Source organism: Vombatus ursinus, unplaced genomic scaffold (assembly GCF_900497805.2).
Source record: "Vombatus ursinus unplaced genomic scaffold, bare-nosed wombat genome assembly UNPS02014812.1, whole genome shotgun sequence".
NCBI lineage: Eukaryota > Metazoa > Chordata > Mammalia > Diprotodontia > Vombatidae > Vombatus > Vombatus ursinus.
In genome coordinates, this window is record NW_020954590.1 from 29722240 (window position 1) to 29738957 (window position 16718).

At 36.9% G+C, this 16718-nt stretch overlaps 1 protein-coding gene across 1 annotated transcript in view; it reads right to left on the bottom strand.

Annotated features, from left to right (window-relative positions):
- Nucleotides 1-742: 742 nt before the first annotated feature.
- Nucleotides 743-16718, bottom strand: part of LOC114054163 (myelin P2 protein) — an 18108-nt gene continuing 2132 nt past the window's right edge. The window contains exons 2-6 of the mRNA XM_027877322.1: nucleotides 11752-11777; nucleotides 3807-3813; nucleotides 3323-3495; nucleotides 2989-3090; nucleotides 743-793 (exon numbers count right to left, since the gene is read on the bottom strand). Coding sequence (XP_027733123.1) covers nucleotides 743-793; nucleotides 2989-3090; nucleotides 3323-3495; nucleotides 3807-3813; nucleotides 11752-11777 — 359 coding nt within the window. The remainder of the gene's footprint in view (nucleotides 794-2988; nucleotides 3091-3322; nucleotides 3496-3806; nucleotides 3814-11751; nucleotides 11778-16718) is intronic.

Sequence of the window (16718 nt, forward strand, 5' to 3'; positions counted from 1 at the left end):
AGTACTTGTGAAAGGCTTTCTGGAATCCTAATGAATTTATGTTTTCACTTTCCAAAACAAATTGGTTGGCAAAGGAAGCTGATATTAGGATTAATTAACAACTATTAATTATAGATTATTTAACTTATTTCATTGCATTGGAGAGCTATTTATTTATTGCAATAAACCTCATTTGATTAGTTGACAAAGACCTAGAGTCTCTGTATCCAAAGAGACAAATTGCATTTTTTTTTAATGCCGTGATTGAACCGGATTCATCTGCTATCTAGACTGGTTTTTGAGATCTGGAAACTAAGATAGCTCTTTGAAGCCATGTAAGAGGAGCTTGAATCTATAATGGTACCTAGTCTTTAATCAACTGCATGCTCCTAACAACTGTATGAGCTGAGCTATAGTTTAATTGGAATCTTGATTATTGGCCTCATTTCTGATCCATCAAAGAGATCATAGGTAAGAGTAAGACTTTCCAAGTGTATTAAATGATGTACCCAACCCTTTAAGCCTAACTAGTGCTACTAGATTAAATGCAATGAATATACCCACATGATGGATTGCTTTGATCTTGATGACCATGGCAGTTTAAATTAGTTACAATCCAGCTTTTAAATACAATTCCACAATTTAGTCATTTTCCTGATAGGTACAAATGAAAAGAGCAAAAAAGCAGCAGCATCAGGCTTGGCTTATTGATCTAGCCTGATTTTCCACATTAATTCCATCTGAGTGAGGAGACTGAGTGTTCTCATGCTTTCTCATAGATTCTAGTGCAAACAACCCCTTTCATCTTGCATTCCTAGAAGAAAGGAGATAGAGTAAGTCTCCAAAATCCAGACCAAATCACAGACTGTTAATAGTCAAATATAGGTATTTTTAAAACCTAGGTTCGAATTTAAATGTCAATAAAGGGTCATTATGTCTGAAATCAGTCATTTAGACTTTTAAACTATTTGAATGAGTTGAAATTTACCTTTGATTCATTTATTCAATCAATAAATATTCATTGAGCCCCTACTTTGTGTAAAATACTATGTTTGATGCCCTGGGTCATACAAATATGAAAAAAAATCCTTGCAGGGAGTTTAAAGTCTAATAGGAAAAATAAAACAACAAAATTATCAACAAGAGACAGTAGAATGTGGTAATTGCCATAAAAGAGGTGTGAAAAATGCTGAAGGAGTTCAGAAGCAGCAGGATAAAGTAATAAAATGCTGGATTTGAAGTCAAAGCATCTGCGTTTAAATCCAAGCTCCATTACTTACTTTATATGGCCTTAGGCAGGTCACTGAGCCTCTCTAGACCTCATTTCCCTTGCTTGTTTAAAAAAAAAAAAAAACGGAAGGCTGGGCTAGTTGACCTCTAAGATCCATTTGAGTCTTAGGTCTATTATCCTATGAATACTATATCATATTTGGTAAAGGTAAGGCACTAGCAAAAGGTTTCATGACATGGGTAGCAACTGGGCTGAGTCTTGAAAGCTAGGTGGAGTTTTAGCGGATTAATATAATGAGAAGAGTATTCTAGTGGGAAAGAAGGAGGACATGGGGCCAGATGGTGGAAGGCCTTAAATGATGGGCTAAAGAAAGAATGTGAGGTTTGTTTGGCAGGCAGTTGGGAGATGCTAGATGACCTAAAACAGTGGATTGACCTGATCAAAGATGTGGTTTAGAAAAATTAGTGCGTCAGCAATGAGACCCAGAGAGGACAGGACCTGCCCAAGATGAAGCATTAATCTATCAGTTTAGGAGAATCCACATTGGCATGCTGACAAATCCAGGGTAGGAGAAGAGGTGGTCAAAGGAGAGAGAGAAAGCATAGAGAGAAAAAAGGAGCCGGAAGAGGCCAAAAACACGGGGAATGTCTATATTTACAAATCGGGAAACAGAAGAAACATTTAAAAGGAGACATAAAATGAGTGATTAGAAAAGTGGGAAGAGTCATGTAATATGGTGGGAGGTCAAGGGAGAAGAGATTATCATAAAGGAGAGGGTGGTCCCCCTTGTCAAATGCTATGCAATGGTCAAGCAGTGCTGAGAATAGGCCTTTGCCGTTTAGGGAGTAGAAAACTGTTGAAAAGTGTTTACTAAGCAAACAAATATTGTAAACAAGTTTTAATACTACCTAAAGAACAAAAAGGACACATTAACATTTGATATCTAAGATAATCTCTAATCATAAAAATCATGAAATCTTCTAGTTAGATGGGACTTTATGAACTACCTAGGCTGGTCCGTTTCATTATTCTTATCTGGTCATTAAAACAGGTCTCCAGTGACCTCAACTGGCCAGCACTTTATTAGCCTCTGTAATAGAATACAAAATGTCTTGAAAGTGAAAGAAGCTATATTTATTTTTGAATATTCTACAACTGAGACCTTTTATTAATTCAGCATCACCTTCCTCTCAGTGGGCCCAAATTAGTGAGGCTTATCTGGGCTCACCTTATTTTGTAATAGGTCAGAGAACCTCAAATTTGGAAGGAAACTTGAGGCTACCTAGTCCAAAGCTTCTTTACTCTATTTCTTGTTCTTAAAGATTTACTGGGACAGCCCTCCAAGAGGATGATCTTAATGGTTTAACTATTTTAGCTCTGGCCCTGTTTATATGAGCTGTGATTTTGTTAAACAACTCTGTCTTGATATTTGACTTTGTCCTCACCCATTTGTACTAGGTCTTTCCCGAAGGAGAAAATGAATTTTGATAAATAAATGAGTAAAGGAACAACAACACAGCATCATAAAGAGAGAGCTCATTTTGGAGTCAGGAAAATCAGTTCAAATTCTGCCTTTGACACGAGCTCTGGGCAGGTCACCTGACCTCTCTAAGCGCCAGGCAATTTTCTAAGATTGAATGGTTTAGTTGGGCAATGATCTGGGATAGTGAAGAGAAATCCCACTCCAATAAAATCCCAGGTCCTTGATGTCATATGGCTACAATTCATCATTGTCAATTTTATCTTTTCAGTATTCAGGAATAAGAAAAGACTCTTACCACCACCATTTTTCCATCCACCAACTTTCTCTTTATTGTTGTCTCTTTGCCATCCCATTTCTGGACTTGATTCAGTGCTCCTCTGTCTAAGGTTATAGTGGTCTACAAAGACACAATCACATAATTGGTTTGCTTGGAATTGAGTTGAACAAAGAGACAATTTATCCTATACTGAGTCACTGCCACAGGGTGAGTCACCCAAGACATATTGTTTTTAAGCAAAATGAAGACTTCCCTTTGAAGTAATTAGTATGGACAACAGGAAGGAGAGAAGACCTTGCCATCTCTCCTCCAGTAGATAAGGGACACCAGTAGAAAAAAGTTAATCTCTCACCTTTGTTTTCCTGTTATCAGCTGTGGTTTCTTCAAATTCCTGGCCCAGCTTAAAAGAGATTTCTGTATTTTTAAAGGTACTCTCAGTCCGGATGGTTATAATATCACCCTTCATGCTGATGATCACACTGGGCTTGGCCAAATTTCCCAATTTTCTGGTGGCTAAACCCACCCCTGAAAATCAGACAGGTTAGAATTATACTGTCAGAAAGAATACTTGCTCTTTCAAAAGAGAAGGCTTGTAATCACATTCTTCTGTTTTGTTCTGTTTTTTTGTTTTTTTTTTTTTTTTGTGAATGTTTCTATGGTGCTACAGGGGTAGATTGGGCATAAATCATAACGTCACCAAGGAAGAAATCTTCCTGTCAGTGTTTCATCTCCTAAAGAGAAATAATTTGTGTGGATTTTTTTTCCTATCCCTTCAATAAAATCCAATTTTCAGGAATGAACTGAGGTTCCAGAAACCTAGCATATGAAGGGAAGACCGGTTGGCTTCAAAACCCTTACGGATAAAAATGAATACAATTCAGTAGAATAAATAAGGAGCATTCTAAGTTTTAAAAAATTCTAGGCTGTGTTCACATCAATTACTGTTCTTCACTGCACTGAGACAGCTTTATACTTTCTGTGGGAATTAAAAGCACCCTAAGAGAAAAAAAATGTGAGTGATAAATAGGTCCAGGTAAAGAAACCAATGTTAAACCCTATTGCTTGGATTATGTCATTAATTATTTCATTTATTCTACAACCATTTATTATTTACTATGTACAAAGCACTGTCTCTAATAAAAAATATAGAAATCAGAAGCATTGAAGCACATGGAGATAGATAAAGCTACCCAAATTCAAAAGAAAATCACATGGAAGAGAAGTGGATAGAGCGCTAGGTTTAAAATCAAACAGACATGAGTTCAAATCCAGCCTCCAATACTTAATAGCTATGTGAACATGAGGCTCTCTGAGCCTGAGTTCTTTTGTGTTTAAAATGAGGATAATAATACATATATCACCAACTTCACATGATTATTACAGAGATCAAATGAGATAATGTATATAAGTTCTTTGCAAACCTTAAAGAACTATATACATATAACTTATTGTTATTATTACTGATAATCATTAATATGTCTCATGATATCTAGGGTTATATGAAAGGACAATCAAGAAACTAAAAAATTTTCATACCTACAGCACACCTGGTATAGATTTTTACTGTAACACTGTTTGGAACACTATATGAAACTTATTACTCATTACTAAGTCATAAAATTCTAAGATTGCAAAGTGATCTTGATTAACAGCAAAGGTGGGAACAATCAGAATGAAGTTCAAAAGAGGCAGTGGCAAGAATTATTTGGCTGGAGGAAGAGAAGGCTTAGTATAAGTTAAGGACCCCGAACTGGAAGAGCTTTGAGACATCAACTTCTCTAACCCTCTCATTTCATTGATGATGAAATTGAGACTCAGAGTCACTCAATAACCAGACCAGATCACACAACTAAATCATAGAAGTTATTAGAATTGATGAGTTTTTTCAAAAGAGAGACTATAATGAGAGAATAGAAGACTAAGGCCTGAATTTGGGAAGAATCATACAGTTAAAGGATAAGAAGAGGAATAAGAATGAGAGAAGATACAGTCAGGAAGGTCAGAGAACCAGAGTTAGAACCTTTTTTCCTGACTATTTCTTATACCTCTTCAAGTATCCCTTGCTTTCTGGAAGGAAGGAAGAAAAGAAGGAAGGAAGGAAGGAAAAGAAAGGGGAAAAAAAAGCATTAATTGCATACTTCCTTCATGCCAAACATCTCGCTAAGCCCTGGTGATTAAAAAAGATAAAAGCAAAGGCAGACCCTGTAGACAGCACATAATGGAGTCAGGGCCAGAAAGGGGGCACTTTGGTCCTTTAGAAAGTTACAGGGATAGTCAGTGGGGACATAGTAGAGCTGTGTCTTAGAAAAGTTGACTGTAAGACTTTTAGTTAAGTAAATCTTGTTTTCTCATTGATTTCTATTATAAAATTGAAGATGCACAGCCACAGAAAAGGTGATGAGTAAGTGGTTTAGAGGTGGCCTATGCTGTGCCAACAAGGCCATTTTCAAATCTTAGCTACACTATACCAGCTGGAGTTAATAGCTGACCTCTACATGATAACATTTTTAAGCACTATGAGACTTCTACGGCTGCTATTCATGACCTTGCCATCAGTGCTCATAATCTCTACCTGTATCATCATTTTTCCCCAGACCAATACTTTAGGTGCCCTCAAGACTTTTATGATAAAGCAGGTAAAGCAAAAATTTTCTCTCAGTATTTGTAAAGTTATAATGAAATGAACAGTGACCAATTGGTTTCCATCTCTAGTATGACTGAAATGAAGCAGATAGACTAAATGATCTTTAAGGTCCCTTTCAGCTGTAAATTTATGATCCTATGAAGTAATCGGGTTTGAGGTTAGAAGTAAACAAACAAACAAACAAAAAACCCTCCTACATGAAATATGTTAGCCACTGCACAATGGATAAAAAACCTGATCTTTACTTATTATTTTATCCCAAGTGAGAAATCTATACATAAGCTTACAGGATAGATAGTCTGCCATTGATTTTGTTTTAACATCCACCCTTAAGTGGAAGGTAGACATTAGAGTGAATGAAGACAGATTCACTGTTCCTCTAGAATTCTCTACTCCTATACCCTCATCTCCATTCTTACTTCCTCTTACCTCTTTCTTCTCCCACTCTGGAATTAGCTAACCAAAGGAAGCCTCAATTTGCTCAGACAATGATGTGAAACTCAGTGGAGGGGACAAAGAAAAGTAGTCTCTGCTAGAGATTGGTAGTAATCAAGAAGAATTCTCCTATGCGAACAGTTTCATTACTGAATAAGAGGGAATTGACAAACAAAATCAATCTAACTCAGAGAGTGAACATACTATGCCTAGATAAACACCAGACTCTTCAATGTGGGACCATTCTATATTCTGTTTCCATTCTTTCTCTTCTGGAATATGTTGGCCCCTAGAAATCCAAGTGACAAATGAGAATAGAAGATGAATAAATTGATGACACTTCTCTAAAAATCTCCCCTTCATTTTAAGAATTTTGAAATTAAAAAAAAAACAAAGAACCAGATCAGGAAACCACTATACTATGATTTATGCTTTCCACTTCAATTGCCACCACCCTAACCCCCCCACATACACACATATTTCTAACTTCTCCCAGAGAATGAGGGAGTGAGTGATTTTACTTTCTCAAGAAGGAGCTCCTCAAGCAGAAGTTTTTTACAAAATTATTCCTCACCTAGAGCTTTCATGTAATCCTCAAAGTTTTCACTGGAGACCAGTTTCCAGGTGCCCACAAATCTGTTACACATGATGCTGGATCTGCTGGGCACTAAATGGTGACCTTAGCAAAAGAAAGTCAGTCACAGCTCTCAGTGAGAGGCAGGATGGCGTGAACTGCCCCAGCTTCAATGGCATCTTTTCAAAGATGCTCTGGACATGTGACTACTACCAGCATCCAATGGGGAAAGGCAGTGTCAGGGCCAGGCGATGAAAGGCCTCCATTTCATAACATTGCTCATTCATTCATTTGGCACAACAGAGAATCCCACCCACAATCTCATTTTTCTCCAGAAAAGGGTTTGCACTTTTTTTTAAATAAAAAAAAAGCCACCTAAGTCCTTAAAAAGAAAAGGAAATGAAAAGAAAAAAGAGAAACTTGGTTGGGAACACATTTAAATTCTATTATCTAACCCTTAATAGTTTAGAAAAACAGTACTATTCCACAAGTCCAGTTCAAGACCAGGGCATGCAATTATTTGTGAGGGAGAGGATAAGTGAAAATCTCTTTGGAGGCATCCTGGGGACACCAGATCCCGACTCCCCACATTCAAGAATTTGATACAAAAGAAGAAGAAGGAGAAAGCCAAGTCCCTTTACATTATGATACTCCACCCCTCACCAAAATATGCTGTGGTAGAGAAAGGTTAGGAAGTACTATAAGGATTATTCATTAGTGAAGAAGGGAGTTGTTGACATAGCTCACATTTTCTAGGCAGGCAGAGTGGGCAGACAATGGGGGCAGTAAGTATAGTATACCAGCTATGTTCCCATATAGGACAAAGAAACAGGCCTAAGACAGGGTCTAGCTCCCACAAAGATTTTCATCTCAGGGAAATAAGTATCCCTCATTTGTGCATTTGATCACATACCTTGCAGCTTCCTACAGTACTTTGCTTCCTCATTTATATTCTCCACAGACTATTAAATAAGGAGTGAAGGGGAAAATGGGTGAAGCTGCTGCTAAATTTTGAGGTGGATGAAGGGGATTGTGGGGGCTCACATTGGATGGCTTCAATTTCAAATAGGAATCTGGGTTATTGGCCATGAATATGAGGTGGGGGTGGGTCAAGGGTTTGAGGATGAGTAAGTTTTCCATAAGTGGGGATGGTAATAATAATGACTAGTATTTTTATAACACTTTAAGGTTTTCAAGAGAGTGTGAACATCAGGTAAAATAAAAGTGCAAGGATAAGAGACTATGCAGGTTCCCCACCACTGTATAAGGTATACTTGCTGAAAATAAGTTCAAAGCTTAGAAATAGTATGCTATAATGGAAAGAGCCCTGAACTTGGAAGTCAAGAGACCTAAGTACCAATCCCATAAACTTCCTGGGCTATAGTTTTCTCATCTTCAAAATGATCACATTCTTCTTAATGAATTCCAAGCGTTTCATGAACACTTCCCTGACTATACCATTCAGAAGCCTTTGACCTCCTTTCTCAGTCCATAGCACTCAAATACTAGTAACATTTCCTGCCTCACCTTGGACTGAGAATCACTGTTGGCCAGGGCTGGAGAGTACTTTTGAGATCATTTACAGATGAGCCAACAGAAACCTGGAGACTTGCCCATAGTCACACAGCTATTGAGTACAGGAGGAAGAAGGGGCTAGGAAGCACCTGTTCCCACACTATTTCCTGGGTTGCCTGGAACTAAATGGGCCAAGCAGTAGTTCCCTCCCACGAAGGCAACTGGGGAACAGACTCTCTTTCTCTTGTGGGATTCAAGCCCAGTTCTTCTGACTTCATGCTCACTGCTCTCTCTCCTGGTACACCATTCTGTCACTAAACTTTAGGTATTAGCATGTTGGATTCATTCATATTTTACACAACCTCAATCTCCTTTTGGTGAAGTAGTTACTTTTACCTACATTAGGGTACTAAAAAAAAACAAACCCAACCCACAAAAGGATTTTTTTTACTGTTCTCCCATTTCGACTCACAATTTCAACAAAAGTTTCCTCCCATGTAGCTGTTAAGCTGTGGGATTTCATTCTGGAAAAGAGTCCAATGTTCTATTATCTAGTTTATGGTTATTGGTAACATGCCATCTCTCCTACTGTATTATAATGCTCTTGAGAACAAAAACTTCCTCTCCTACACAACTACTTGAGTGGGGGGAGAGGAGGGAGAGAGAAAGTGAGCTCCTTGTTTCTGGAGATCTCCAGGTGAACGATAACTAGGATAAGAGGGTTTAGACCTGAAGGGGCCATCCCATTCGACTCCTCATTTTACTACTTGTCAGGAATTTTGTGGACAGGATTCATGATTAGGGTATGGATGGGATTAGCTGACCTCAGAGGCCTCTTCCAACTCTAAGGTTCTATGAATACTTCTTTGTATCACCTCATAGGACACAGGATAGTGCTTTGAAAACATGGCAGTAGGCAGTCAATTCCGTAATTGTTGAATGAATGAAACAATAAGCCAAAGACTGAAATAAACAGCTAATCCTTTATAGTAACTCAAAAAAAGTTGCTGACTCTCAGTAAAGGCTTCTGCAGAGGTTGGCAATGATTGGGCCATAGACCCATAGAGGCTCCCCCAATGTAACACATAAACTAGTTAGGCTAAACACCTAGAAATCACATTTGTCCCAGAAAGCAGTACATTTCTCTGAGATGTAGAATACTAACTAAAATTTACAATTAAGAATCTTAGCCATTAAAAAAGACCTTTTAATTGAAATTGTGTTGTTGGAATTGTGTTGGCTTCTTGAAAGTGTTTAAAATTTAAAGCTGTTCTAACCATTCATGGATGTTAGATGGAAAGAAAAAGAAAATAAAGAGAATTTCAAAAATTTATCTTTCTGTACCAAGGAGTAAAAAGCACTCTTCTTATTTCAGTATGGAATAATAGAGAGAGCAAGTCCTGGGAGAATAACTTGGATTCAAGTCCTAACTCAGACATATCTGGCTATGTCACTTAACCTCTCAGTGACTCCATGAAATACAACCTTCTAAGAATGTAAATGGCAGAACAGTTACTGATCTGAATTGATAGAGGGACTTTCCTCAATTTGGAGTTCCCTAAATCAATTAAATCACAGTCCAGACAAAAGAAAAAAAATCTTTACAATCAAGCAGGATCCAAACATTGTGACTGTGCCATGGTCATAACACTTGACTCAGCTGTCAAGATTCCTGACTAAACCTATAATCTCAAGATACTACCTTTTTCTTTAGTCTGAAAGTATCTTTTTTTCTTTAGAGTTCACTCTTTGTGGGCTTGGGCTACTCAGTGAGAAACTGAAGGCATTTTCCCAGTGATTCATAGGAAAATAATGAAGGTACAATGGTCTATGGAAACCAACCTTAATGTTGACTCTAATTTCAAATGGACCATAATAAATTCCAAAATCTCCTTTGAGATGTGACATCATGGGAATTCACCTACCTTAAAAGATCAAGTGATCTGAATCTGACAGTTCTAATAGTTTGATAATCTATAGATTATCTTGGCAAGTGCCAGGAATCTCAAAGTGAGCTTTATAGAGGCCTTGAGGGGTAGAGAGGAAGAAGCACCACATAATCACAAATATTGGTATTTCAAATGTATTCATGACCTCACTCATGCTTCCATCCCAGACATGGGTTCAGACTGCCACTCATCCATACATTCCTGTAAGAGGGAGCCACTATAATGCATTGGTTGGGGCAGGGGGCATCAGACAGTCAGATCTACACATCAGGAAAATGACTTTGGCAACTAGGTAGAGGAAAAAAATGAAATGAGAGGAAGTGGTGGCGCTTGAGGCCAGGGACCAATTAGGAGACTGTTACAATAGTCTCAGTGTGAGGTGATAAAGACTTGAATTAGAACAGTGGCTGTGTGAGAGGAGAGAAATGAAAATATCTAATACATGCTATACAGAAATAAACTTCATGATTTGGTAACTGCTTAGATATGAGGGAGGAAAGAGAGTGAGTAGTTGAGGATAATAGCCAAGGTTGTGAACCTGGGTAATTGAAAAGATGATCATGTTCTTGGCTGTCATAGAGAAGTTTGGAAGAAGGGTAGGTGCTGTTTTGGACCTGTTGAATTTCAGATGCCTGTAAGGGCATCTTTTGAAAATTTCCAATAGGTAACTGGTGATGGAGGACTGGGGCTAGATATAAAGACGTGGGAATCATCTTCATAGAGATAATAATTGAAATCATGTGAGCTGATGCAGTCCCCAACTGAGAGAAAAAATAAGCAGTCCTAGGACAATCCTTGGGGGACATCCACAATTAAGAGCATAATATAGTTGAAGAGTCAGGAAAGGAGATTGAAAAAGGCAATTGTTGAATTTTCAGTGTAAGTATTTATTTACACCTTGGAAATTGACAAATGCTACAAATCAGAGCTTGATTTATTGTTTTGTTGATTATGACTTAAAAAATATTAGTGAAAATGTTAATAATGCAGATAAAACTTAAAAGTGTGTGGTACATACATGTTGGCATTTAAAGCCTAATGTTAAACATTCATCAGAACAATGTGATTTTTATGACATATTTTGCACGTATATCAATATTAGTGAATATACTGGAGCCTACTTACACCCACCACATATTTTCACATCGCCTTGTGTGTAGCTTGCATTTTGATTCATTTGAGATTGTGGTGTTTATTATTCACAGCTATATAGTAAAAGCTAAAGAATATTGGCATTAAAAATGTGTCTTGGCAACAGGAATTAGCTTGGCATCATTGCTAGTGCTCCACTAATGCACTGTTGGTAGAACTGTGAATTTGTCCAGCCATTCTGGAAAGCAGAATTATGTACAAAGGGATTATGCACAAAAAGTCATTTAACTGTTGCTTACCCTAGTAGGGTACATATCAGTAGGCCTGTACCCCTAAAGAGATAAAAGAAAGAAGGAAAGGACTAATGTATACATAAATAATTATAGCAGCATTTTTTTGCAATGGCAGAGAGGAAACTTAGAGGGGTGTCCATCAGTTGGGGAACAGACAAGCAAGTTGTGGCATATGAATGTGATGGAACACTATTGTGTTAAAAGAAATAATGAAGGAGTCACCTTCAGAAAAAGCTGAAAAGATTTGAATGAACTGAAGCAGAGTGAAGTGAACAGAACCAGGGGGAAATTTTCTACAATGATAACTCTATTGCAAAAGCAAACAACTTTGAAAGATTTAGGAGCTCTGATTAACACAATATCCAACCAAGGTTCCAAAGGCCTCATGAACTCATGATGAAACATGCTACCCACTTCCTGTCACAAAGGTGATAGACTTAGGGTGCAGAATGGGACACATATTTTTTGGGATATAACCAATGTGGGAATTTTTTTTATTTGACTATGCATATTTGCTATAAGCTCCTCTCCCCCACCCCTGCCATAGGAGAATGTGGGAGAGAAAATTGTTTTCTTGTTAAATTTAAAAAAAAAATTTTAAGGTCTGCACAGCTCTCTGATTGTGAACTGCCTCATTCTCCTATCCAGTTCTGGACCCTTTTCTGTCTAATTTATATGTACTAATGTGTTAATTCAATATATTGCCATCAAACTAAGTGTGATAATTGAGGTAACATGCAGCCTTCATCTAACTGGCCTTTCTCATATAGTTGCTATGCCAAGGATATCATTATTACATGATAGGTCATTCTCATAGAGATATCATAGAAATGAGAGGATAGCCATTGCATTGTTCATTACTAATGTCATCTCAGTCATCTTTTGTTTGGAATTAAGACCATATGTGATATTTTTTATTCTTTTAGAAATTTCCTTTCTCTGATTTAGGAACAAAATTGATTCCCAATTTCTTTAAAACTGATACCTCCCACATGGATTATATGTACGTGTATATATATATATACACACATATGTATATACAGAGAGAGACAGAGAGAGCGAGAGTCAGTCTGGCCATCCTTCCCACTATAATTTTCTGACTACTGTAGAGTCCAAATGTGGTGGTTTTAATCTCACTGATGATGAAAAGTAATAGCTAGATACTAGATTAGCTATTCTATTGCCTATCTATCCTCCCTTTAATTTCTTCAATAAACGCTTTGGGATAATTGACTCAGTTAGATTTCATGTCAAGATTTCTACAAGCTCATTTCCTTCTTACTGCTTTTTGCTCTTTTGTGAAGCAACACTGCTTATAGTTTTTTGTCATTATTTCTATGATATTTTATAAGTAGACTTCTACACTAAACTAGTATTGCCTTTGGATCTTATGTCTCTGCTTGACAATAGCAGCTATTCATTGGCTGAAGCAAATTCTAGGTTCTGGGCCTCTATGATAGCATTTGTTTTATGTTGGTTAAACACCTCAAAAATGTCAATAATCAGAGTCAATGTTATTACTTTTATTCAGTTCCTATTTTCTGTAATTAATCATTTATTTTAAAAGGTTGGGTTGATATTATAGTTGAATGCAACACTTTTCCCCTCATAATTACCCTTTATTATAATTTGGTACAATCATGACCTTTTCTCTAACAAGTCAGTAGTCTAACTTCACACAAATAACTGATTCTGAAATGAACCCCATGCTGGTAGCCAATCTTTCACTTTTTTCCAAGACATAGTTAGTCTAAATTTTTTTTGTGTGATCATATTCATTGATCACCATATCCAGTACCTTCTGACTCTCTTTTTAAAGAAAGCATTCATGATATATAGGTACAAAGTTTCTGAGTAGGTTATTAGTATACAGCCTCTTTCACTTCTGTCAGGAATGTTATCACTGCTTTTAGACCTCCTACAAAACTCCTCATATTCTGGGTGTGAGATAGCTGTTCAATGATTAAAGGAGATAAAACTCATCAATAATGATGTTTCTACTCTAAATGAAATCAGAAGACATAAAATAGTTGCAGCTAAATGGAAGAATGCCTCTCAGGTTCCCTTTGAATAAAGGTATTGTGAAACCAGTTTTCCCATTTGCCTAAAGGGAAAAAAAACTATTTCATGAGATCCTTGATTATATCACCTTGGTGTGCTCACGATGAACATAGGCAAGGGGACCTCTATGAATATAAGTGCAGCTTTTATGCCAGCACCTGTTGTAGAGGATGAATAAGCATAGCTATAACTTGACAAAATCAAAGAATCACAGCCATTCAGCCCATCTCATATCATACACATCCATAATCTAAAAGTGGTCCTCTAGTTTCTGTTTGAAGACCTCCAATGAATTTCATATAAATCTTTCCAGATTTCTCTCAAACCATTCTCTTCATTATTTCTTACAGCACAATGATATTCCATTATATTCCTATAGCACATTTTGTTCAGCCATTCCACAATGAAAGGAGACGTCCTTAGTTTCCAGTACTTTGTCTCTACAAAAATAACTTCCATGATTTTTTTAAAATTATAGGTCCTTTTCCATTTTTTGAGCTCTTTGGAGCATAGACTGGTTGTGGTTACAATTTAGTAACTTTTGGAGTATAGTTCCAAATTGCTTTCTAGAACTAGAACAATTTAGACTATAACAACAACATTGCAAAACTAAGTAACTTTGAAAGTCTTAAGAATAGATGAATGCAATGACCAGCCATTATTCCAGAGGATCATTGATGAAGCCTGAGCTTCACCTCCGAACAGAGAGGTGATGAACAAATACATAGAATGAGACACATATATTTGGACATAGCCAAAGGGAATTTGTTTTGCTTGACCACACAAATTTGTTACAAAGGTTTTTTTTTTCTCAGCATGCAGGGAGATTGGGGGGTAGTGGAAGTACTTGCTAAGAAAAAAAATTAATTTAATGAAAAAAAAAGACCTCTGAACTTAGCATCAATCAAAGTGGCCCATTCTACTTCCAAACAGCTCTAGTTTTTAGGAAATTTTTTCCCTGATATCAAGCCTAAATTTGCTTCTTTGCTGCCCATTACTTCTGGTTCCATCCTCTGGGATCAAACATCACATCTGATCTTGCATTCACATGACAGCCTTTCGAATACTTGAAAATAACTCTCGTGTTCCCTCTTAGTCTTCTCCAGGACAACTCTCTCCAGTTCCTTCACCCAATCTTCAAATGATTCAAATCCCTTCAATGTCCTGGCTATCCTCCTCTGGATACTCTCCAGTTTATCATTATCCTTCTTAAACTATGGTGCCCAGAACTGAACACAAAACTCCAGGTGATGTGTGACTGCTATAGAATACAGAGGAGCTATCATTTCCTTATTCCTGGAAGTTATGCCTCTCAACACAGCCTAAGATCAAACTGTATTTGTGGTAGGGAGAAATAGGAGCTGCCACATCATACTATTTACTCATGTTGAGTTTGCAATCCATTAAAACTCTCAGATCTTTTTCCCAGAATAAATGCTAACTATGCCTCTGCCATCTTGTATTTCAAAGTTGAATTTTTGTACCCAAGTATTAGACTTTACATTTATCCTCACTGAATTTAATCTTAAATTCAAATAAATACTCATCTGTCAAGATTTTTTTGAATCTTGATTCTACAATCCATTGTGTTATCTCTCCATTTAATGTCATAAATAAATTTGATGAGCATTCCATGTGTCTTTTCCAAATCATTGATAAAAATATTAAATAACACAGGGTCAAGTACAGATCCCTGTGTTACCCTACAGGTAATCTATCTTGACCTATTAATGATTACTCTTGAAATCTTCTAAACCAAATGAACTTGTATCTAAATAGTTTTCTAACTTTAAAGTAATGGCAAGCACAGAGAACAATGGCCAAAAATATATTGGAAAAGATAGTTCAAGAGCATAAACATAATTTCTATAAAAATTGATCTTATATACCATCATAATGCTTGTGCTGTGTATGATGTTCCATTCAAAAGAGGCAGGGCCAATGATATTATAGAAAAGAAAAAGAGAATGACTAAAAACCACATATTATTGTAATGAATTATTGTTCTGTCCCCAGTACTGGCTCCTCTGAGATTCCTTGAGGTTATTATCATCTTCCATTTCTGTTATCTGCAGCAATCAAATCAATAGTGCCAAGGTGTCAAAAGACATCACTAATTTTCACTAATGGTTAATGTCATGAAAGCTATCATGTAGAAAAAGCTCAGTAAATTGCTTATTGGATTAATGATCACTATTATGACCAAGAGATTAATTTTCCTCTAGAACTTACCTGTCCCTGCACATTTCTTCTTGCCTACCTACCATGCTTCTTGTTGGAAGGATAATAGTGTAGATAGATATACATATGTTATATTTCAAGATAGGTGAAAGGTATATGTTGAGGGTGAGTGAGGCAGGGATGGAAGGAAGAAAATGAAATCAACTTATCTTCTCAGATCTTTAAATGAATGTACTGAGAGAAGATGTAAGGATAGAAATAGAAGACAGACTACAATTTTTAAAAATGGAAAAGATCTGCAAGGATTTTTCCTTCAAGTTTTTTATCATTATGGCAGCAACAAAACTTGAACTCTTCCATCACAGTCCAATAGTGTTGACAATAGTACATATGGCACAAAAGAGCACTTGTTTTAGACCATGTAGTCATAGAGGAGATTCATGCTAAAGATAAAGCACTTGTGAGGACATTGGGGGATTGATTCACAAAGTATCTGTAGAAGAGAAAATGCCCAGTTGAGTTTGGAGTGCATTACAGGCATGAGTGACAACTAATACAAAAGTAGAAAGAAGGGACATGAAATTTTTCATGTATGAGGAACGGAGATAAAGCCAGTCTGCCTTGATATTAGAGTATAGGAAGAGAGGAAATGGATAAAAAGGTGGGAAAGGTATATTGAAACTAGGTTGTGCAAAGCTTTAAAAACTCAAATAAATGAATTAATATTTTATCCTGAAGGCAATAGGAACTTGTTAGAGTTTTATGAGTAGGAGAGTGATATTGTCAGGCTTGTACTTTAGGGGAAATCCTTTTGACAGTTGTGTGGAGAATGGGTTAAACTGAGGAGAGAATTTAGGTAGCTAGACAAATTAGGAGACTACTGCAGCAGGCCAGGTGAGAGGTGATGAAGGTGGTGACTGTGTGAGTACAGAGAAGGAGGCCTATATATCACAGAGCCTCTTGAAAAGAGTTATAACTCATCAAAAGAGTTTAACCTAATCATC